Source organism: Notothenia rossii (assembly GCF_949606895.1).
Source record: "Notothenia rossii genome assembly, chromosome: 4".
Taxonomy (NCBI): Eukaryota; Metazoa; Chordata; class Actinopteri; order Perciformes; family Nototheniidae; genus Notothenia; species Notothenia rossii.
The window spans coordinates 70,683,656-70,706,656 of NC_136902.1; the positions used below are offsets into that span (position 1 = coordinate 70,683,656).

Here is a 23,001-nt window from a genome sequence, read left to right on the forward strand (position 1 = left end):
ATAGAAACGGGAACGCGCAATGCTGATGACACGCGAGCGGGCCGATGTAAATCACTGCAATGAGGGGAGGGTGGAGGACACCGGCTCCAAGACAAACGGCAGGCAGGCAGAGCACCATCACAGGGGCAACAAAGGGACGCGTGGTTCCTCTCAGGCATCAAATGAATACATGATCCATTGAGACAAATTCTGCCTACAGCAAAACGATTTTTTCCCTTCTGCCATAACCTCAAAGGTAAGCGATTGCACCAATTCAAGAAATTATATGTTGTGTTCATATATCTGTTATTGTTTTAACAATATATTAAGCCAAAAACCCTAGCCAGGCTTATACTGTTAATGTTGTACTATCCGCTGTAATAGCATGTTTTTGAATTGCCGTTGAGATTGGTTTAAGGCACACCATGGAGCATGAAATGGGTGTGACATGTTACTTCATAATGTGTGTGCGATGAGCAGCAGCAAAGCTTGTATGTCATATATTAGGAGTGTTTGACTTGGATACTCATTTCTACCTGTATTTCATGAGGTCAAGTTAAAGTAATTCTTCAAATAGTAAGCATTTTCCCTGTTTTATTTATGGTGTAATAGCACTGTACAGTCATGGAGCTGGAGCACTTCGATGAGCGGGACAAGGCTCAGAGAAATACCCGCAGGGGCTCAAGAGGGAATGGGCTCGCCAGTCCCACTCATAGCGCTCACTGCAGCCTGTACAGAACCAGGACACTGCAAGCCCTGACCTCAGAAAAGAAGGCCAAGAAGATCCGTTTCTACCGCAATGGGGACCGCTACTTCAAAGGGATTGTGTATGCCATTTCTCAGGACAGATTTAGGTCTATAGAAGCACTGCTGGCTGACCTCACAAGAGCTCTGTCAGATAATGTGAACTTGCCACAAGGGGTTCGAACCATATATACTATTGATGGGATGGGAAAGATTACCAGCATGGACCAGCTGGCGGAGGGTGAGTGTTTCTTACATGTATGTTTCTTTTACCAAAATGTGTAACTTCCTCTTTTATATTGCAAAATAAATCAGTTAGACTATCATGTAATCTTTGCTTTATCTTTCATGTGCTTTGCTTTCATGTTCCATTACTTTTGTCTGTGGGAGAAATGGAAAACCATCTACTCTGTGTTGATTTCCTTTAGGGGAGAGCTATGTTTGTGCATCCATAGAGCCCTACAAGATGCTGGACTACACAAAGAATGTAAATCCCAACTGGTCACATGGTGCCAGGACGGCTGTGTCCCTCCGTGATCCTCCTTCTCTTGGTAGTGCGAAGGCTGGAGCCCCAGAAACCAGGGAGAGCAAGGACTTCATCAAGCCCAAACTGGTAACCATCGTCCGCAGCGGAGTAAAGCCTCGCAAGGCTGTACGCATCCTGCTCAACAAGAAGACGGCACACTCCTTTGAGCAAGTGATGACTGACATCACAGATGCCATCCAGCTGGACTCTGGATCCGTCAAAAGGATATATACTGTTGACGGCAAAATGGTAAGTGTTAAATTATCATTTGTAGTGGATTCTGTGAACCTCACTTGCTCTTTTTAGACTACTAGTCTAAAAAGAGTATTTGTTTGCGGTTTTCGTTATAACTTGGTACCAACAACCACTTTTATATTGAATACAGGTTTAAAACTATCAAATAGACTCCCCTTACTCAGAGGGAAAATATGGTGAAGCTTAACAATAGTTTATCTTAATTTTTGAAATAGATACTTAATTTCCATAAACTGAAAGAATGTGAACTGTTATACAGCCCATTTAGCTATTTGTTTAACAGTAAGCTTATTTCTAAATGAAGCTTTTAGAAAAATTGTTTGCATTTTGAAAGTCATTAAATAATGCAACTGGAACAACCTTAAGTGCTCTACATTATACCTAAGAGAGTGCCATTACATTACACATATTTCTCCTCTCACTGATAATTGAATTGCTCACATGTGGTGAAGAAATTATGCTTTGTCAGCTAGAAGTTAAAGGAGATATAACCTTAACCAGTCTGTTGATCACAGCTTGGCTGTGTGTAGTGGATTGATCTTGTTGTGGAGACAGACAGTGGTATAGTGGGGATCTTTTTACTGGGTGGGCGGGGAGGGGGGGGGGAGGGACACTATGGACAGGCTCGTGAACTGTCAACGAGGGGGGGGGGGTACACTGTGGACCTCTGTGGACCTCTGTCGCCTGTTAGCTTACGTGACGCCGTTTAAAAAAATATAATAATAAAGGGCGATGCCGGCCATCAGCGAACCGAGCAGGCCTTTCTGCACGACTGTCACTCAAATGCGGGACATATAGTCTCAATTTGAGGGACGCGGGACAAATGATAAAAATGCTGTGTGTGCAGTCCTGCACAAAGCGGGAGAACTGGTCAACCTACACACACACGGTGCTGCCCCTCGCGCACACACACACACACACGCACGCACGCACGCACGCACGCACGCACGCACGCACGCACGCACGCACGCACGCACGCACGCACGCACGCACGCACGCACGCACGCACGCACGCACACACACACACACACACACACACACACACACACACACACACACACACACACACACACTTCAAATCAAGTTGCATAAATACTTGAGCTACGTCTTTATTATACTTACTGTGAAATGTATTATGTTTTCGTCATTATTACAACAAATACACACTTGAAACTGATATATTTGATTATAAAAAAACAATTATGCTTCAAAAGAGTGGAGGCTCCAAAAAAGTGGGGGGGCGGCGATTCCCCGGGTCCAACGACCACTACACCACTGGAGACAGGTATTTTTCTTCGTTTTTAGTTTAAATGTTTTCCAAATTCTTTTTGTGGTACTGCATCCCACATAGAACAATTACACCACCACAATGCATTTAAGTCAGATCTGGAGTTTATCTAGCACAGTGAGCCCACTTTGAGTTTTATAGAAGAAATGTAACTATTCCTCTGTTCATGAATTTCTACCTCACCGAAAGAGAGAGAGGGCCCACTAGGGTCAAAGTCAACTGGGAATAATTGCTAAATTTGTTACGAGAAATGGGTTTCTAGGACTCTGCTTTTATTCCTTCTTAACAGTAGCACACTATTGAATTGTTCCGGTATTCACTTAGGGAGTTAGTACCAGATTCACCTAAATACCAAGCTGCCTGGATTATATAAAAATAACTATGTCCATTATTCAGTTGAACTTTCTTGACGGTTGCAATTATTTACAATTACACACTTAAGCAAGTGTCTCTCGTTTCACCATATTGTACCGCTACATCAAATTAAATAATATTAATCTAGATATTTAAGATTACAGGGGATGTGGATATTTATGGTTTGATATAAACAGAACTAAGTGGCAACTGCACATACAGTAGAGCTTACTTAGCAAAGTAGCTGCAAATAAATCCAATCTTTAACTAAACACAAGAACTTTATCACCTGCTCTCCACATGATTATCCTTAACACACACTACACTAAGTTGTTTTACTCTGATGGTTCCTATGGTGATGTGGTTTCCTGAGCTGGTTGCTAAGGAACAGCCTCTGCGGCAGAGCGGTGCAGCAGTGATGTCAGGACTGTAGGTAGAGTGTGAGAAGGGCCATACATGCAGTGCTCTGTCTCTAAGCCTCCTCATGCACATGGCGGCATGATGGACCACATGGCTGAGGCATAATCTACCCCGTTCTGTAATGGTGTGTCGAGGGAACAGCTTGGGATCTTCATATCAACCAACAACTCTGTGTTCATAAATCCTGTAAGCTATTTAAGGAATTCAGATTTTTTAGAAAAGCATTCATGGACACCAAGTTGCAATAGACCCAAGTTAGATGTACAAAGAACATGCCATTTTGACTTTATTTCTATTTCTGCATTTGTATCTCACCATCTATTTGTCATGTATTATTACCTATTCAGTTTAGTAGTTTCAATGTCCTCCATTTTTTTCCAAATAAGCTGTTTTATATGCTTGTGAGTTCCCTGTTATTTATTTTTGCTATTTGCCATGTTGTGACTCCAGATTGCCAAACCAGCACCCATTGGCATTCAAAGGCCTGTCTTCATGGGTGCTTAATCTTTGGTAAATGACCCGCTTGTGCTGTTGGTCCTGAGACAGTCATTCTGGGGAGGACAATTATTCTGCTACATACTTCTTGTATCATTTAATTTGCTGCAGGTTTAACGAAATAGTATTAATTTGTATTACGATGACAAATTCTGATGATATTCTCAATAGTCACAGTCCTGTTTCTATGAGTGGATCTGTTTAGCAGGTGGCTCAGTTTGATGACTCTGATCCTTGGCCAAATGGATACAGTCAAGGTCATGCTAATGGCAGAATTTAATAAACCTCAGTTGTTTGATATGTTAAAAAACATTATCCCAGAATAGTACAAATGTATAAGGCATGGAGAAACAAAACATAATAGAGGAACAGTTCTGGATATGAAAACATGCCATGGTCCTGCTGTTGTGTTTGCAATAGAGCAGATCATATTTGCATTAGTATGTCTGAGCAGATTTAAACCATGACATTCCAATCCCTGGTATAAATAATGTGGTTCTGCACAGTATCGTATTGTGCACATTGCTGACTTTCAGTTAACCTTTACTGCCCTTTCCTGGTTTGGACTGTATGTGCCTACAACAATCCCTAAAGACATCAATCAACTAAATTCTTGTGCAAATGTGAATTGTGTATAACACTGGTTTGTTTATGTAAAAACAATGCTATTTTGGGTAATTATTTAAGTGTTACTTTTTTGATGTTGACAGAAAACATTCTCAAACCCTATTTTTAGAACTCTCAGTGTAACTAAAGGGCAGAAATGGAGGCCAAATCCAGGGATGGAGGAGATAAAAAGGCTGCCTGGCTTTCCTCACAGCTACTGCTGTGACTTGGATGCTACACACCGAAAAATGAACATGCCCAGCAGGGTTCTGTTACATTTTGTGTAAAGAAGAACATTTTATCCTCCCCTTGTTCTTGGAGGCTACTATTATGATTGAGCTAAAGTGGAAGTTGATGTTGCTTTTTAATTGTAACACTCTGAAACATTACAGCAATTAAAATGAGTACTGAGATATGTTCTTATGAAATCTAAGATCTGCATTATTAATGCTGAAAATGTGTGCGATAGTATTACTTCTCATTATGTGTTTTATTCTGAGCTCGCAGTGTGTCCTTATGGATGCCTTAATAATGCTGACTTGCACTTCTTAAGGCAGCTATTACTCTTATCTGCCTTTTGTAGCATCTGCAATTAAGCCCCCCATTCTGGAGCAGACCTCATTTAAGTCATGTTTGATTCATGTCAGTTTACTGTATATGCAGTTTAATATATGTTTCTCTTTCTACGGAACATTTTTATTTCCTAAAAAACGTATTGCATGCTCTCACACTGTACATAAGGGCAGCCCATGCAAATGAACAAAAATCATTTGCAAAATGCATATGAAGGAGGGACATGTTTCCCCCTCACATGTTGTGGGACACTGCTGTGTTTAGTCTTGCACTTCAGAGGGGAGATTCAGCACCCTGGAGAGCTCCACCTGTCCGCTGGCAGAGGGATGTTATATTACCAATTTGCTGCTTCTTCTATTGTCCTTACCACAGATGTATTCACTTCTAAAGCATGCGCACCTCCCCATGTGTTTTTTCTTTGAGAGCAGCACAGATAAAACCCTGCAAATCAATATTTGCACAGGATGCTCCCAGACTGCAATGAGGCTGCATGCATGCATGTGTGTGTGTGTGTGTGTGTTGGGGGGATGGTAGGCCTGATGGAGCTGCTGTGTCACCCAGCAGACATAAGAAATCAATATAAAGCAACAGTCATGATTGCCCTAGTTATGCCATTCCATAACACGTTTTATTCATACAATATGTAATTATAATGTGTATCAATGGAAGGAGTCTCTGTCTGTCTTCTTATTAGACTGTCTAACGAGAGTAATTAGGAGTTATAGCAGGAGTCAATCCCCAAAGACGTAAAGCCAGATTTTAGCCCATATGATCACTGTGAAAGTTGCCTAACATTTCTATAGTCTGCAGTTTGTGCTGTCCAGTGCCCCACATAGAAACTGACCGGGAATTTAAAAGCAGCCGTGTCCCTCTCATTGTCTCAGCTGTAATTCTGTCTGGTCTCCTTGGCAACCGCTGTGCAGCTCTCCTCCCCTTTGGGATCTCACACTGGGGGGTGGGGTGGTGGACTGTCAGAGTGGGCCCCTTTTTAAGTAATGTTTAGCAGTGGTTATGGCTTGATGGTGTCAACGTTTGATTGTTTTATCAGTAACCAGCTTCCTTTTACGTAGTGGATAATCCAGCGTGTCCATATTTCTGATACAAATATCAAAGCTGCATGTGCTAATACCAATATTACTACTAATACTACTACCTACCATACTGATACAAATAATAAAGGCCACAACTGTTGTAATTTTACTTTGGCTTAAAGGAGAGGTGTCATGGCCATTTCCACTGATCATAATTCCATTGTTGAGGTATACTAAAATAGAAAAATACTGTGCAATTTTCCAAACTCACATTGGTTTCGCATACAGCATCTCTGTAAAGTATGTGTATTCAGCAGTATTCACTTTCTCCACTAAACGGCTCGCTGCAGCTCCCCCCCCCTCCGTGATTTCCTTTTTTAGCGATACACAGCCAAACACAGCCAAACTCAACCTGAACACACACAAAGTCAAAGCCGAAATAAAAACAATAAGTGTGGCTTGATATTGAGTAAGAAAAAGGTTTATAGGTTGATAAACGCTGTGAGAATGGGTCTGCAGAGAGAATTTCGCGCAATCCCAACTGTCTGTTATCAGCCTGCAGCAGGGAGCAGAAATCAGCAGGGCTGCCTGCACTGAGTGTGTGTGTGTGGATTGGTCAATTTGGACCAATCAGCGGGGGCTTAACGTAACGGCTCCGCGGAAGTAACGTAACGGCTCCACGGATTGGCCCATTTAGTTCCGGGTACGTGTTTACGAAAGCACGTACCCGGAACTAAATGGACCCGTACCCGGAAGAATCAAATGACGATGATGTCATGATGACGTTTCACCAACGAGCCGTTTTGGGGAGGTATTTTCTGTGTTAGAGTTTTACTCGCTACAGGGTGTACTTTGAGGGTTTTGACTCTGCAGACCGTTTACATGCAGAAAAACCTTCATAACACACAAGGGGATTGGTAATAATCGGAAAAGCATGACATGTGGCCTTTAACAGTTTGGTTAAAACACATCAATCATGACATGAAATGATTAGCATGGAAATGTAATGTATTCTCTTTATTTATACACTTTAAAGACAACATTTCATCTAAAATCTGAGACCTTAAAATGAAAAACCTGAATATTTCCACTATCATAACTAAGGATGTTTAATAAACGGTCAGAGGGTAGTCGGGTTGACGAACTGTGGTGGCTCTGTTGTCTGTGGTTCTCTGCTCTGTCTAAGCACTTAAGTCATCTTATCAGACTCCTGCTGACCTCCATGTTTTTTTAATGATGATAATGTATTCACCTATTAGGTGTTAGCAATTGCAAATGTGTGATTCAACTACAGTAGATGTTTAGCGTTATAATAAAGATAAATATCCACTTAATAAATAACATCTATATGCGATCACGTTTTTGATGATCCATGTTCCACCCCCTCTGTAGAGGAAATGAAAACATTTTCTGGCATAATGCTTTAGCATCGCATATCAATAACGCTTTGGAGGAAAGATCAGGACTCCATCAGCATCTTCATTTATTTATAACACTGCATTTACTGTGATGGGCTTCTGTCTTAATGAGAGCAGCTTTTAATGTAATGTCCCTCTTTGTAGGGAAATGAAAACGATTGCATATCTTATATCGCTCTATGATTGAGATCAGAGGATAGGCTATGCCAGGGGTCGGCAACCCCTGGCACGCGGCACCGTAACCTGTAGCACATTTTAGGAATAAGTGGAATAAGTGTGCAAAATATTTAAATGTTATTTTCGGATCCTGAACGAGACCGCCGCCAGAGCGCGTCTCCCCGTTACCTGCAGAAGGAAGCCATGCACGCAACGCAGCCCCGCTCTCTTTAACTCCAGGCGATTTCCTGCCGCTTTCCTCTGTGGTGCAGTGCTGATCGTTTCACCACGGAGGAAAACACTTCACAAATTGCAGTACCCATAAGGAGCTGTAGAAATGCCGCAGTTTTTGCGTGGCTGTGTCTTTAGTTGAAAGCCCAGTGGCGATCTGCTCATCTCTCAACAAAATAATATGCTGAAAAAAGGGCGGACTGGCCATCTGTGTGTTCTGGAGAATCACAGAACGGACGATTGTCCTTATTATTATGCCGTTTAAACCAATTATTTAAATTTCTTTGTTAAATTCGGCATCATGTAAGTTGCGCTGACAGGTCACACACTGCTTCCCCGCAGCGAGGCTCCCCCCACCCTCCTGTTGACAGCTCACAAGCGTCGAGCAACTGTGTTAGCAACTCTAACACAGAAAATACCTGTCTATGCTGCCCCAGAACGCCTCGGGAGATTTCTCTTTTTCTTCCTGGGTACAGTGACGTGACCATACCCAAATGGACCAATCCGTGGAGCTCCTCACACACACACTCTCTCAGCAGTGAAACTATGACGCGCTGGGGGGTGGGGTGCTAGTGGAACCTTGCAGAGGCGAAACTGTGGCGCTCTTACACTGTAGGTGCGCCACGTTTGGGGGTGCGGGTGCTAGTGGAGCCTCACAGATGGGGGTGCTGCAGCCCCCTCAGCACCCCCCCCCTTCCCACGTCCATTCGCGATGTCTCACAGACCCCACGCAGCAAGCAGGAAATAAACCCAGCTCACACTGTCCGCCACTCGCAGGAGAGAGCCGCGCAACGTCCCGCCAACACGGCACCCAGACCCCACGCAGCATTCTCATCCGTTTGCCATTACTGGTGTCATTTCCTGGTTGCTAACAAAAAAAAACTGATGTTCTGCTGTAAAGGTAGTGGACTCATCAACATAGTGGGCAAGCTGAACAATCAGAGCACAGTGGGCTCATAGGGAGGGGGGGGGGCAGGAGCTCCAACAAGCCGTTTAGGACAGAGAGTGAATACACATACTATACAGAGATGCTGTATGAGAAACCAATGTGAGTTTGGAACATTGAACAATGTAAATCTATTCTAGTAGACCTCAACAATGGAATTATGATCAGTAGAAATAGCCATGACATGGGACCTTTAAGAAGTTTTTGGTTATTTTGTGGATTATGTTATTTAGGCCACCTTAACAGATTCGGGTCTCTAGTTATCTAATAAAGAACATGCTTGATTCGAGGAACAATTTTGAATAGTCCGGAATTCCTGTATTTATATGCTGGACACTGTTGGATCCCTCTTGGGGGGGTTTCTGTGTCGGATGGTCGTTGTCTTCACACAGTAAGAGCAGTTCATTCCAATCACTTACTCTATGTGCCGGGTAAATCAGGAAAACAGTTCTGTCTCTGGAGTTAATACAGTGCAGTATCACTGGAAAGTACACATTACATGTCAAACTTGAGTCTTTTCTGTTACTAAGAGAATGAATCTCCATTTTCACCAGGTCTCCTGCCTTCAGGACTTTTTTGGGGACGATGATATCTTTTTTGCCTGTGGCCCTGAGAAGTTCCGCTATCAGGATGACTTCAACTTGCAAGAGGGTGGTAAGTCTCCTTTTAATTTATGAGGGTTTGATCACGGCTATTACATTATCAGATTTTCACTACATGATTACTCGGCTAAATAATTCACTATATTCACATATTGCAATATCTAAAACTAAAGAAAACATGTGCCAAACAATTCATCTTTATTGTGCATTTTGTCTCTGGTACATTATTTACACTTGTCTGTGTGTGTGACATTTGGGGGGGTGACAAAGCTTTACTGTAACTGAAAAGAACGTTAAAAATGTAGGAGGCGCTGGATTATGTACACATACTGTGAAGGTTCTTTTTTTTCAAGCCACCCTCCTTTGAAACCAAATTAAATTCAGAAAGTTTATAGTTGTGGTACAGTGTCTGTGAGTGATGAACGTGCAGGTCAGAATAGAGAGGATGTCATCACTCATGCTTTGTTTGTGAAAGCTGTCCTTATTAATAATGTTGTATAGTACCTACACACCTGTTTGTCCGCACTATTTGCCGCTCTACTTTTAGTACTCTTCTTTCTAGTACTTCAAACTTCCCCGTTTAGTAACTCAAGCTGACTTAAAATTGGATGAAAGCCTAGTATTAGTTTCGAGGGGAACATGTCGCTCCAGCAGTTTTTATATTTTTCCTTTTTATAGAGTGCCTGGTCGCAAAGTCTGCATCATACGGCCGGCTTCCCTCCGGACATGCTCTCTCCTCCCCGAGAATCGGTGGGATGTCCCGCAGAAGCAAGTCTCCATCATCCCCTGGTTCAGGTGAGTGTGTCTGTGTGTCTGTCTATCAGTGTTCTTAAAGTATATTTCGGTTTACGCTGCTGTATTTCATTACTAAACTAATCGTTTGTTTCCAATTATAATCAGCTAATGGCACGGCAGGCAGTCAGCTGTCCACCCCTCGATCTGGGAAGTCTCCTAGCCCGTCTCCAACAAGTCCAGCTAGCCTTCGAAGACGACGGGTAACACATACATTTTCATTTAAATAAGTTAATGTCCTAAAGATTTATTTCATATTATGTCACATGTTTTATCAGATAATCTTTGGTAAAGGAGTACAACAATTGTCTTCATCAATGAATAATATTTCAGTACACTGAATTAAACAGAAACTAATATATACATGGGTTTATATTCGTCAAAATAGCTTTACATGATCCTCCTGGCTGTTTGTTTATGTAACAATGCGAGTTTTATATGTTTTGTAAAAATATAATTACAGGTGTCTCAGGTTTGAGTACACAGGTACAGATGTAAATATAATCTCAAACACAACTTGTCCCGAATCCCCCAAACCTTGAGGTCCCTCCCATACGCATTGTGTTTGTTCATGTATAATGGCGCTTTAGAGCTACCTTTTGAATACAATTTAATCCAAATAGCAGCAGCACATCTTCCCTGTGATTATCATAGATCTGGGGCGAACAAACACGTTTTGAGACTGCATCGCACAGTCAACCGAGGAGAGAAATCCATTTATCAGGGATACCATCATTAATGAATCATAAGGCTGTCTGGGTTGGTATCGTGGGTGTGGCAAAGGATATTCATTTCAATGCGTTTTGGAACCACATGCCAGTCTTTATGCAGGTGGGAATGTTGGTATAATGTTTCCCCACACCTACTAGTACACATATGCTTTGTGTAAACTGGCTGTCATCACATCTTTAAAAGCTGTGCCTTCTCTTCAGTCTGTAAGACACGTGCATCAGTGTGCCTTTCATTCTCAATTACATGGCTGTCTCTTTCTTTTCCAGGGATCTCATCACAGTGGCTCTTCACTCTCTTTAGCTTCTACCAAGGTTTGCAGTTCAATGGATGACGGAGATGGGCCCAGCAGTGAAGGTAGGACTCTGACTGATAATAACATATTGTTAAAAGACTTTGTAAAGTATTGACTGGGCTATTTTTCATACCTTTTTTCCTCCTCAGCTGAGCTAGTGGATGAGTGCCTCTCTGTCCCTGCGTCCATCTCAGAGAGGTACAAAGTGGGGAGGACTTTAGGGGACGGAAACTTTGCCGTGGTCCGAGAGTGTGTGGAGAGATCCACCGGAAGGGAGTATGCTCTGAAGATCATCAGCAAAGACAAATGCAGAGGAAAGGTTAGCCTGCCTTTTTCATTATCACACCTCCAAGTTTGATCAGCTTTTATTTGAAGAGACTCTTGGTCCATTATTAAAAGACATACAACACTCAAATATAAATAAAAAAGGCAGTCGTACCAATGTTTCCACAGAGGTGACTGGTATCGTACAGCACTGAGACACAGATTTGAAAGCAGCATAATGACCGAGTTATGAGAAACATTCCATCGACAGATGGATTTCTACATCAGATTTCTCAAGAGAGCATGGAACGTGTTGACTCGTGCATTACAAAACATTTCACTTGCGCTGCACCACCTTGGTTTTCTAAGCAGTATACACAGACAGTCATTATATGCAACCTGGAGCTTCTTGAGGCTCGCCTTCTTAAACTTGACCCACAAGGGGGCAGTGTAGAGAGGAGTACAATAAGCTCTAAAGAGGTTCACCTTAACCTTATCTGAACACCAAGAGAATTTTCTAGCCAACATGTTAGCTTGTGTATATAAGACACGACGCTTTCTGTCTATACATGTCATCATCATCAGCCATTTCATCTGTGATGATGTTTCCCAGATACTTAGTTTTACAGCAAACAGACAGCACCTGTCCTGACAGATAGCATGTTGGAAAACCAAGGTTCTTATCCCCTTTTGCTCTGCAGATCATTACTGCGCTCTTCTTAGCATTGTATTTAACATCACATTTGACACCATAATCAGAACACACATGTTTATACAGTTGCTATAAACAATAGCCAAATCATCGGCATACATAAGATGGTTTACAATCACATAAAGAATCACACATCCTGCTTTACAGACACGTCAATCATCTGATAGATCAGTCATATAGATATTAAAAAGGCATGGTGAGAGGAGCCCCCCCTGGCGGACTCCATTACCAACACCAAATGGCGCCGAGACTGCATTCCCCCATTTGATCCGCATGCTCTGGTTGGCATACCAATAAGCCAGGATCCTAATTATACTTTTGGGCACACCCCTTTGTCTCATTTTTAAAAACAGTTTATGATGGTTAACTCGGTCAAAAGCCTTAGAGGCATCAATAAAACCAATCAGAACAGTGGAATTCTGTCTTCTATATGTTTCTACCATTTCCTTCAAAGCATAGATGCATAGCTCAGTACCATGCTTAGCCTTGAAGCCAAACTGGTTATCTGAGGTACATAAATAAGAACATAGTCTATCTAACAAAATTCTTTCCAGGAATTTGGATAACACACTGGCTAGAGCAATTGGTCTATAATTATCCAAGCCCCCTACCTTGCCTGCTTTGTCCTTAATGACAGGGACCAAAGTAACAGTCAACATGGAGTCCGGCAACACACCATGAGTCATGAGCCCAGTAAAACAAATGGCAAGAAGAACTGCAACCTTCGGGCTTGCCAGTTTAAGGTGCTCTGCAGTGATTCGGTCAGAGCCGCTTGCTTTGTTATCAGCTAGCTGTGCAATCGCTCGATAAACCTCATTAGCTGTGATTCCCACTGTGTCACTTTTAACACAATTAAGTATAGTAGAGTAATGTTGCCTCCACAACTCAGCTATGTTATCGGCTCCAGATACTCCCTCTATGGTTCACGGTAACGACGTACTGGCTCTGTTCAGAGCTCTCACCTCCCTCCAGAAGCCAGTCACATCATTATGAAGGACCTTTTTAGCCATAGAATCCGCTCCCAATGTTTCTGTATGTTTGTTGACATAACAAACTGTGTATTTATATCTAGCATTTGTAAGCTTTTTGAGATCCAGGACAGGCCTCTCTCTGGGCCTTCCTGCCCGGACCCAGGCCCCAAAAGCATTCTTAGCTTCAGCATATTGATCAGCCACATGTTTATTCCACCCTGGCTTGACGTTGTGTCTTTTCCCAGAGTAGGTATAGCACAGTCTACTGGCTTCACATACAGCTCCCACAATACAATCATACATGTTACAGAGGTCTTCACGGTGAGAGCTTTCATTACAACCCACATCAACACACAGAGTTGCTACTTTGGGTAGATATACACCACTCAATAGGACATCAGTTCTCCCATAGTACAATAGCCTATCCTCATTTGTGAGCTTGGACCAATCCACTTTAGTGTTACAAGGATTGTTATCCTCCTGAGACATCTCAGGGAGACTGTCATAATCTAGTGACATTACAAAAGGAATGTGATCAGACATTGATGCCTCATACACAATCTCAATTGATCTTAAAATGTCATGGGCATTAGCAGTGCTTATGCAATGGTCAAGCCATGAAGTTGTGTGCCAGGCCTCGCTTATATATGAATAGCGATCTGTAGGCAAAAGTATTTGGCTTGATAAAATAAGATTGTTATCATCACATAACTGTAGCATATGCTTAGCAAACAAGGAACTTTTGTCTGATATGTCAGCATTGACATCACCCACTACATAAACACTGGTGGAATGATTATCAACAATAAAAGAATGTATAAAAGCAAGTCTGTTCAGGTATTCATCTTCATTATGCTGTGACTCATATGGTGTATGTACATTGAGAATGCTAAACTCCTTGTTATTCATTTTGATCTGCACAGCAATACACCAGTCAACTTCAAGCCTGATGACATTAATGACAGCGTCCAGCTTTTTGTGCCACAGCATAGCCACGCCCCCTGCAATCCTTCCTCTTACTATTCCCAGAGATAGGTCCGTAGTAGACTCACCAGCCCCGTGAAAATGTTCATTAAGAGAGTTCAACTTTCCCAAATCCTGCTTTGGTAAAAAAGTCTCTTGCAAGCATAGAATGTCACAGTTTTGTAGCAAGTTGTCCACCACTGCACGCCGGATCCTATCAGCAGCGCTGTTGCCCAGGCGCAGCCCGCAACAGTTAAATGATCCAACCTGCATAAAGTTTAGCTAAGCAGTACAGCTTGTTAATAGAGTTCTGTTTTGGATGCTTATTCAGTTTGGTTATTGTCTTCATGAGTCAGCAGATGGTGCTGTCTCCTCTTGGCCAACAACAAATATTTTTAAAACTATTCAGTTTTAAAAACACCTCTAGATGAACCCTTATTAAATAGACATTCCACATTTCTAAATAGTTTTGTCCCTCATATTTGATCGGAAATGACTGAAAGGATGCCCCACAATCTAACATTCCACAGATGTGCATGTTTATAAAAATGTGTTTACTGTACAGTGTTTATAAATGTTCTTTGTTACCCAGGAACACATGATCCAGAGCGAAGTGTCAATCCTTCGGCGTGTGAAACATCCCAACATAGTTCTCCTTATTGAGGAAATGGACACCTCTAGTGAACTCTATCTCGTAATGGAGTTGGTTAAGGTACTACACATTTGGTAGTTCTTACAAACATTTCCAGCAAAGAAACAACATTGTAGAGCCAATTGTGATTTTTTGTTATCTATATGTTTGTGTTATCAACATTTAATTTTAGTTTTTATGATCTGTTTGGTAACATTACTTTTGTTAATTTTGTATGTTCATGTTAGTCTATAGAAATGGCTTCCTGTTAATGGCTAAAGCTGTATCTGCATCTGCCCTTAACATTTAAATACTCTTTCACAGGGCGGGGATCTTTTTGATGCTATCACCTCCTCAAACAAATACACAGAGCGAGACGCCAGCAGTTTGCTGTTCAATCTGGCAAGCGGCATCAAGTACCTCCACAGCCTCAAAATTGTCCACAGAGACATAAAACCAGAAAACCTGTTGGTGAGTATGACTCTTTAGATGTTGCACTGGCAGTGAGTGGCGCTACATTGAAAAGCTTCCCATTTTCAGACCTAATGGATCCATCTTCCATATTAATTGTTCCTCATTCCTTTTTCAAGCAACTTTTTTGTGATTCATTTTAGTTTGTTTATACAAGCTTGCACTTAGAGCTTACAATTACATGAACACATGTAAAATATATAGGACAAATTAATAACATTATGAAATGTGTACGAAAACTCCAGAAGCTAAACAAAAAGTGAAACTCAAACAAGAGGTGCATCTCACTTGAGCTCCTAATATCTAATATTTATCACAGCAATCCATTAGTTTGTGACCTTTTTTTCTTGTGGCTTCTTATTGTGTGTTTTCAACAGGTATTTGAACACCAGGATGGAAGTAAGTCTCTGAAGCTCGGTGATTTTGGCTTGGCTACCATCGTCAACGGGCCCCTCTTTACCGTGTGTGGCACCCCGACCTATGTAGCACCGGAGATAGTCGCTGAGACCGGGTGAGTCAGTCATTTTCTGAAACATAATAGACAAGGCATGTCCTTTTCATGTAAAATGACCAGTACAGTTGTGGAGTATTGCTACTTGCAGAAGTACTTAGTCTCTGATACCTGGTTTATGTTTCTTCAATTACAGGTATGGCCTCAAGGTGGACATCTGGGCAGCTGGTGTCATCACTTACATACTTCTGTGTGGCTTTCCGCCTTTCCGTGGGTATGTGTTCCTTTCAGGACGTTTATTTTGATGTTAACCTGATGCAAATTAATGACATAAATAAAATATATCAATCACATTCTAGGCTATTATGTGGAACTTACTTTGAGCTTTATAGGATACATGTTGTTTTATTTACATCAGCAGTGGTGAAGATCAGGAGGCTCTGCTTGAACAGCTTTTGAAGGACCAGCTGGATTTCCCTGCACCATACTGGGACAATGTGTCTGAAAATGCCAAGGTGTGTGTGTGTGGAAGTGTTCTCCTCATCCGCCATCGTTATGCTCCATGTGAAACACCAGCATCTTTGAGTACTGTTGTCTCATAGCATTGAGTATCCAGTATAATAATGTATTCTGTCTTTATTTAGGCTCTGATCACTTGGATGCTGCAGGTAGACGTGGATAAGAGATGCACAGCTGCACAGGTGCTCGATCACCGCTGGGTTAATGTAAGTTCAGCTTTCAAAAAATGTAACCAGAATCACCTGTGTAGAACGGGCATTGATCAGAAAGAGGCCAGTATAGGGCAGTAGGTGGACTTTCTGAAACTTTGTTCTTTGAATTGTCCAGGATGATGGTGTGTCAGAGAATGAGCACCAGCTGCCTGTGGCTGGCAAGATCAAGAAACACTTCAACACAGGGCCCAAGCTCAGCAGCACCGCAGCAGGAGTGTCCGTCATTACAGTAAGCACTGATCTGCAACCCTACACTTGGACCCGGCATGCAGCTCTGCATGAGTAGACATTTTCTCTTTTCTTTTTTGTGTTGTAGCGAAGATTCTTTGGATCTTATTCAAAATGTAAAAATCACATTTGCAAATGCTTTTAATATTTATCTGTATGCTGTCATTACAATTCAGTTGTTATTTAGTTGTAACTGACAGTGTCTGTCTTTGTAAAACAGCAAATTAATTCATTACTCATCTTTGTATTTTGATTGAGTCACTTCTTGGCTATATTCTGTGTATCCATCAGTCCATCCATCCGCCTCACGCTCCCAGGCCTTGCTGTGTGTGCTCTGGCCTTTCATCCTCCTCCTTTAGATTGACTGTCAGCACCTTTTTCGGTAGATAAGATTTCTTAAATAGTTTTAAAGCTCAGCTGGATTTGTACAATTGGCAGAAATGAAGTCAATTTGCTTACCATGGTAATACTTGCCAATCATAATGGGCATCGGTTGCACTCCTCCCTGTCAGTTGGTACTGACACTCAGTTTTCCTTTTTTTTCCAACACAGCTGTTAACTGACTAAAGTTTAGAATTGTGCACCTTAATGCTACCCAGGTCAGAGATGCTTTGAGTTCAAGGTGTTCCTCTGAGTTGCGCTCGTCTCTCTCTGCTCAGCTGAACGAGGACTTGACCATCCAGAGGTCAGGGTCTTTGGACCACTACCAGCATCCAGGAGTATATTGGATAAGGTATGACAAAGCATAGTGCAAATATGCAATGCTTTCATGATAAAAGTGCTGGCAGTCTTCAATTCCCAGTATTCCATTTGACCCATTTCCCCTTAATGTAGATATTTCCCCACCTCACCTTGCCTCTTGTCACCTCCTAAAATCCATCACTCATCACATTCCTTCATCTCACCTCTGCTGCAACAGTTTCCTCTCGCCTGGTCATGCAGTTTACCTTATTTAGTTGTTCATTCTTACTGCTGTAACAGACTAGATGAAGTTAAACTTTCTTTCACAAGAAGTTTAACTGTAACAAGTGAAGTAAATGCAGCTTTTTAGATACAACTGCATGCAAACATTGGCTCATTTAACATTTGCCAAGTGTCTCAGTGGTGGTTGATTGGATGCCACTCCTCATCACCGTGGTCTTGTAGAGATCTTAACAGCTGCTGTGTCACCCTCTCTCAGACCACGCCACTTGATAAGGAGAAGCAAGTTTTCCGACGAAGACGCAACCAAGATGTGAAGCTTTCTCCCCACCTCCCACGCAGTATGGGGGCCGGTGCCTCACGCAGTGCCAACCATGGCCTCTCTGCCGCCGAGCTGACCCCCGAGGACTATTCCCCGGGTTCAGCTGGCACAGTCCGTTCCCCCATGCCTCCGTTCTAACAGCCTCCCGAGGCCAAAGCACTGTCCACCTTCACATGGAGAAATGTGAGGCGGTGTAGTGCAAAACTGAAAGACCCACATGGGGTTTACTCTTATAAGTTGGAAATGTACACACTTCATTACTGACCTGTACCCATTTAATGTTTCTTCATAAAATAAATGGATTGATCTGAGTAAGGGACAAATGTGTCTCTGGATCAAAGAATATGCCTTAAGAGCATGCAACAATATTATATACACACCCCCCCCCCCCCCTTTCAAAAAGTTATCCAAACTGCTAAAACCTTATTTCTGCCCAGCATAGTGGTTCATAGTGGTTCATTGCAGTACTCTAGAGCCCTCTAGTGGTTTATAATCTGTACTGCAGGAAAGACAACCTGATGCATAAAGCACTTGGCTTTAATGGGAGTTGTAGACACAAAACATTTAAAACTTAGCTTTTTAAAAAGGAATTACATTATTTTGTGACAGTACATTTTACTTATCATGGTTTGAACACAAATACTTGTTATAAAATAACCCTCTAAATTTGAAATTGACTGTAAAAGTCACCTTCCAGGGGTACTGTGTAACATCTTGGTTACACTCTACTGTACCTGAATACGAAGTTTAAGAGGACTTAAATAACTTAAAAAACCTGCTGCTATAGCATTATCATTAAGCATTATCTGTAATGAACATTTGTTTTGTGTAGGACAGATGTTCTCCTGCCACCCAGTAGCATGACTCTTTAAGATAATTGAGGGCACTAATGTTTGACTGTTGATGGTCCAGCTCACCTGGGCGCTTCAGGATGATTATTGAAACATATATTTTACACGTCTGTGAGAGTGGTTGTAATTCAGTGGTGGTGCAGATGAATGTCAGTGATGTGTAGTTGGTAGTAAGTGCATGTTTAAAGCCTTGCCTTGGCACATATGGATTTAAGTGCAATTAGGTGCGTTGCTCAATGAGTGCAGTAACAAATGTGTCCCACAAAATGCTGGAATAAATGAGAATGGATCTGTTGCTGGTATTATTAGCAACCAACTGACACACTTCTCTATAAGATGGGGGCAATTGGCACCTTTTTTTTCGGGGTAAAATATTGGCAAACAAAAGTGCTTCCAGTAAAATCCATTATTTGAATATGTGATGGTCTTTTCGATAACATGATCGAATAACATGACTGAGAAGACTGGCTTATAGATTGTATGTACTGTAATGTTCTCTGACAACTCCATACATTGGTTCACCTGAAGACCAAATATTCATGGATGTGAATGTCTTGTTCCTTTTTTCAGAGACTGTAACCTGCATGTGTGCTAATATGCATCCTTAATCAGCTGTTCTGGTCTTCTACTGTTTGATATACGCCTGTCAGAGAGGAAACCATTCTTGTTGTCATTGTAAGTGATGTCTTGGTGAATGCAGTTCCATGATATAGTCATACCACAGCTAAGTTCAAACTTGTATATACATATTTTAACTGGAATGTAATGTCACACCATGGACTTTGTTGTAAAAGGGCTTTTACGTTTTTGACTCAAAGGGGGTGAACCAAAAAGCACAAGGAAAGCAAGTTGGAACAGTGACATTTGGGGATTGTATATGCTTTCAAGGCTTTTAAAAATCTGAAAAGCATTAATATATACTGTTAATACACCATGACAATGATAAGACAACTGGGAATGTCAGTATTAGTTATAAGCAGACGGGGAATGCACGTTCTGTATTATATTTATCCATATTTCATTAATGTACGGATGCCATAAAAAATCTAAATAAATACAAAACAGAGTACATTTTTTTTTTAATTGGTAAGAAAAATACTTTTATGGTTAAAAAAGAAAAACCATAGGTCCAACAATTTTATCTGAAGACCTAAACAGAAAAAAGACAATTTGTGAGTCAGCTGTAAAGTTTTTGCAAGACAAGCAGTCAACCCACCAAACCTGCAGCAACACATTCAGCCAGCAGGGGGCAGCATCATCAAGCTTATCATATTGGCGTTAGATTCCACCATTGCATTATTTATAGTTTATAATATAGCAATAGTTATACATTCTTAATCAGTGTTTTATTAAAACATGCATTCATGTTTTGGGGGCAGGCTACACAATTGCACGAGTAAAAGCTCAACAAGAAAAACGATTGACACCGGTTTATTTATTCAGTTTAAAAAATAATAATAATAATTATAGCAGCTGAATTTTACAATTATCAATTTTTTTTTTAGGATTTCATAAGCATCAAACGATATCCTACCCTTTTCCAAAACTAAAATAATTGGCAATCAAAATAAAATATATGAATCACAACTTAAAGGTGGGGTAGGTATTTGGGCAAGGCTAGAATTTGAAAATACACAGCTGGAAAAAATCTGCCACTTCCTTCCTACATGACCAATGAGGGTACGAGATAAGTTTGTCCACATGATTTTACAGTACTACGGCTTCCACAGATGACATTTTTTTAATGGATTTTTTGTCAAAGCACTTCAGATATTCATTGCTATCGGGATGTTAAGAGCATTCCATGGAATATAACAAAAAGTGTATCTGGAGCCGGTTTCTCAAACTTACCTACCTTAACCTTAACTTGAATTGCTACATTACTAAATATTTGTCAAACTCATTTTAAGCGGAAATTGTTTAGGGAAAAGGTAGTTTGGTGTCTAGTAGACCCACTAGAAACATCAGAATGCAAACTCAAAATCTATTTGCATATTTTGTTCATTTAAATGTGTCAGCTCACAGCGACAGACTTCTCATTTATCACCAAAAATACACTATAGTCATTTTTGGAACACCATCATGTTCATTATTAGATATTTTTGTCACAGCTGAAACACGACCTGTTCAGCTATCAAGTCAGAATATTGCTTACCAATGCATCGAGTTACAGCACGGACTGATGTTCATGAATACACAGATTTAAAATGGACAAGCAAACATTATTTTCAAAAATAGGAATACTGAAAACTGTGATATGCAGAAGTAACAGGACTAATGTTTGCAGGGCCAACATTATAGTCTTTAAAATCTCACTTCCTTTGAATTGTCTTACAGCTTTATCAAACACCGTAAACAGTCATGAGATACAAATCTGTCTTTTAATTTTGGGAGAAGATGAAAGAACAAATCAAAACATTGATTACTGCTTTTTCAAATGTCCCGTTTGAAAATACTTTAGGAACCCACAGTAAGTCATTAATTACTTGCCATTTATAATAAAATTATCCTTTAATTTAAAGTGAATATGGAAATAACACAATTATCCTTTTCACTGACATTATGAAAAACAAGTATTTCACAAAGGACAACGCTCACACTGATTTTAACTTTTTTTCCATAAAGACAATCAAACAACAAATGAACCACAAACATTTTGTCTTTTCACGTACACACATTTGGCCACTATTAATAACAATGAGCAACAAGGGCCATATATATGTTTTATACCCAACTAATATCTGAAGTCAATGGAGACATGTAGAACATGATACATGGCTCGCATGATGAAGATGACGGCAACATGGTGGCTAGTCTAACAGCATTCAGATCCATCAGTCTTTACAGGGAAGAAACACTTTACACTGTCCATATTTACATTACAGGTTCACTGGTTTCCTCTAGAAAAGTGTTCCACGTGAGATATGTGTCTGCCATACAAATGTTGTATAAATGTTCGTAACAGAGGATTCATTTTGTTTTGCATTTTCACAATTCGGAACAGCAACTTAAACGCTTACAGTGTGTTTGTGTGATTAAGTTCATCTCAGTCGCTCATGCTCAGTTGGGGAAGTCGACGGCTGGTGCTCATGTAACACGTGAAAACCAACAGCAAATTCATCCAGATTCTCCAGGCCAGATGAACACATGTGAGCACACTTTGTTCTTTATAAGTGTCACCCATGGTGATGTCCTGCAGCCCACTGGAGGTCCTCCATGCTCTGTGGATCTCCTGCAGCTCGGCCTCTGGTTGGTTAGATCTCTCTGAACGCTCCTGCTGCGTGGCTGTGTCTCTCCTCAGTACCTGTTCTGATGCTCGTAGTGCCACCGGTTGAAATCAATGTTAAATGCCACGATACTGCCAGACGCCATGCCTGTGATCAACGTCCTGAAGAGCCAACAAAAAACCACAAACAAATATTAAATCTGAATGTCGGGAAATGCATTATAAACGGAAGAATTCGTAAAATTAGAGTAACACAATTAACACAACCTATTTTTTGCAAATCTAACTACTGTATAATTAGTTATTTCCAATGTGTTTACATGTGTAACAAGCCACCACGTTTTACAAAATGTGTTCATTGATAAAAATGTATTCCATGCATATTAACAGTTGGTTATAAAGTGATCACAGGTCATGAGGGGCTGTTATGGTTCAATCTGGGGTCCCTCTGACAACTGAAGGAGACCATTGAGTGTTGGTATCTTTCTGCAACCCTCTGCTCTTGAGTCCACGGCTGGCTGGCTGGTATGTAGGAAAAGCAGCTGATTTCACAGGGTCGTCTTATACTGCTACACCCCAAGGGCTTAAATGCTCAAGCACAATGAACAGAGCTGAGGCAGAACGCCCCGCTGTAAGTGAAGCTGCAACATGGCTCCCTTGTGTTACCTAACGTCAACTCACTGAAGAAAGACACTAACCGAATCACGGGGTTCTTAAAATGCTCAATTAAGTGATGTGTTAAGCGGTATTCAAGACATTTACAAATAGATTGTAGTACTTATATGCAGTGTTTAAGTCCTTGATGTGTTTTGCCTCTTA

At 41.1% G+C, this 23,001-nt stretch overlaps 2 protein-coding genes across 4 annotated transcripts in view; one reads left to right on the forward strand and one right to left on the reverse strand.

Annotated features, from left to right (window-relative positions):
- Positions 1–36: 36 nt before the first annotated feature.
- On the forward strand, positions 37–20,993 carry LOC307036133 (serine/threonine-protein kinase DCLK1-like). 2 transcript variants are annotated; one of them, XM_079676161.1, is made up of 16 exons: positions 37–235; positions 592–964; positions 1,152–1,498; positions 9,577–9,676; positions 10,303–10,419; positions 10,525–10,619; positions 11,415–11,502; positions 11,590–11,759; positions 14,943–15,062; positions 15,306–15,452; positions 15,830–15,963; positions 16,100–16,177; positions 16,322–16,418; positions 16,548–16,628; positions 16,750–16,863; positions 18,043–20,993. In XM_079676161.1, exons 2-16 carry the CDS (start codon positions 604–606, stop codon positions 18,241–18,243), a joined length of 2,250 nt encoding a protein of 749 aa, XP_079532287.1. In that variant the 5' UTR covers positions 37–235; positions 592–603; the 3' UTR covers positions 18,244–20,993. The 2 variants fall into 2 exon arrangements, with proteins under 2 accessions (XP_079532287.1, XP_079532288.1); XM_079676162.1 differs by having other exon boundaries at positions 16,325–16,418.
- The window catches only part of nbeab (neurobeachin b), a 196,152-nt gene continuing 193,522 nt past the window's right edge, over positions 20,372–23,001 (reverse strand). For both annotated transcript variants that reach the window (XM_079676160.1, XM_079676159.1), the window contains one exon: positions 20,372–22,344. In XM_079676160.1, the coding sequence (XP_079532286.1) occupies positions 22,254–22,344 (91 nt within the window). In that variant the 3' untranslated portion in view covers positions 20,372–22,253. The remainder of the gene's footprint in view (positions 22,345–23,001) is intronic.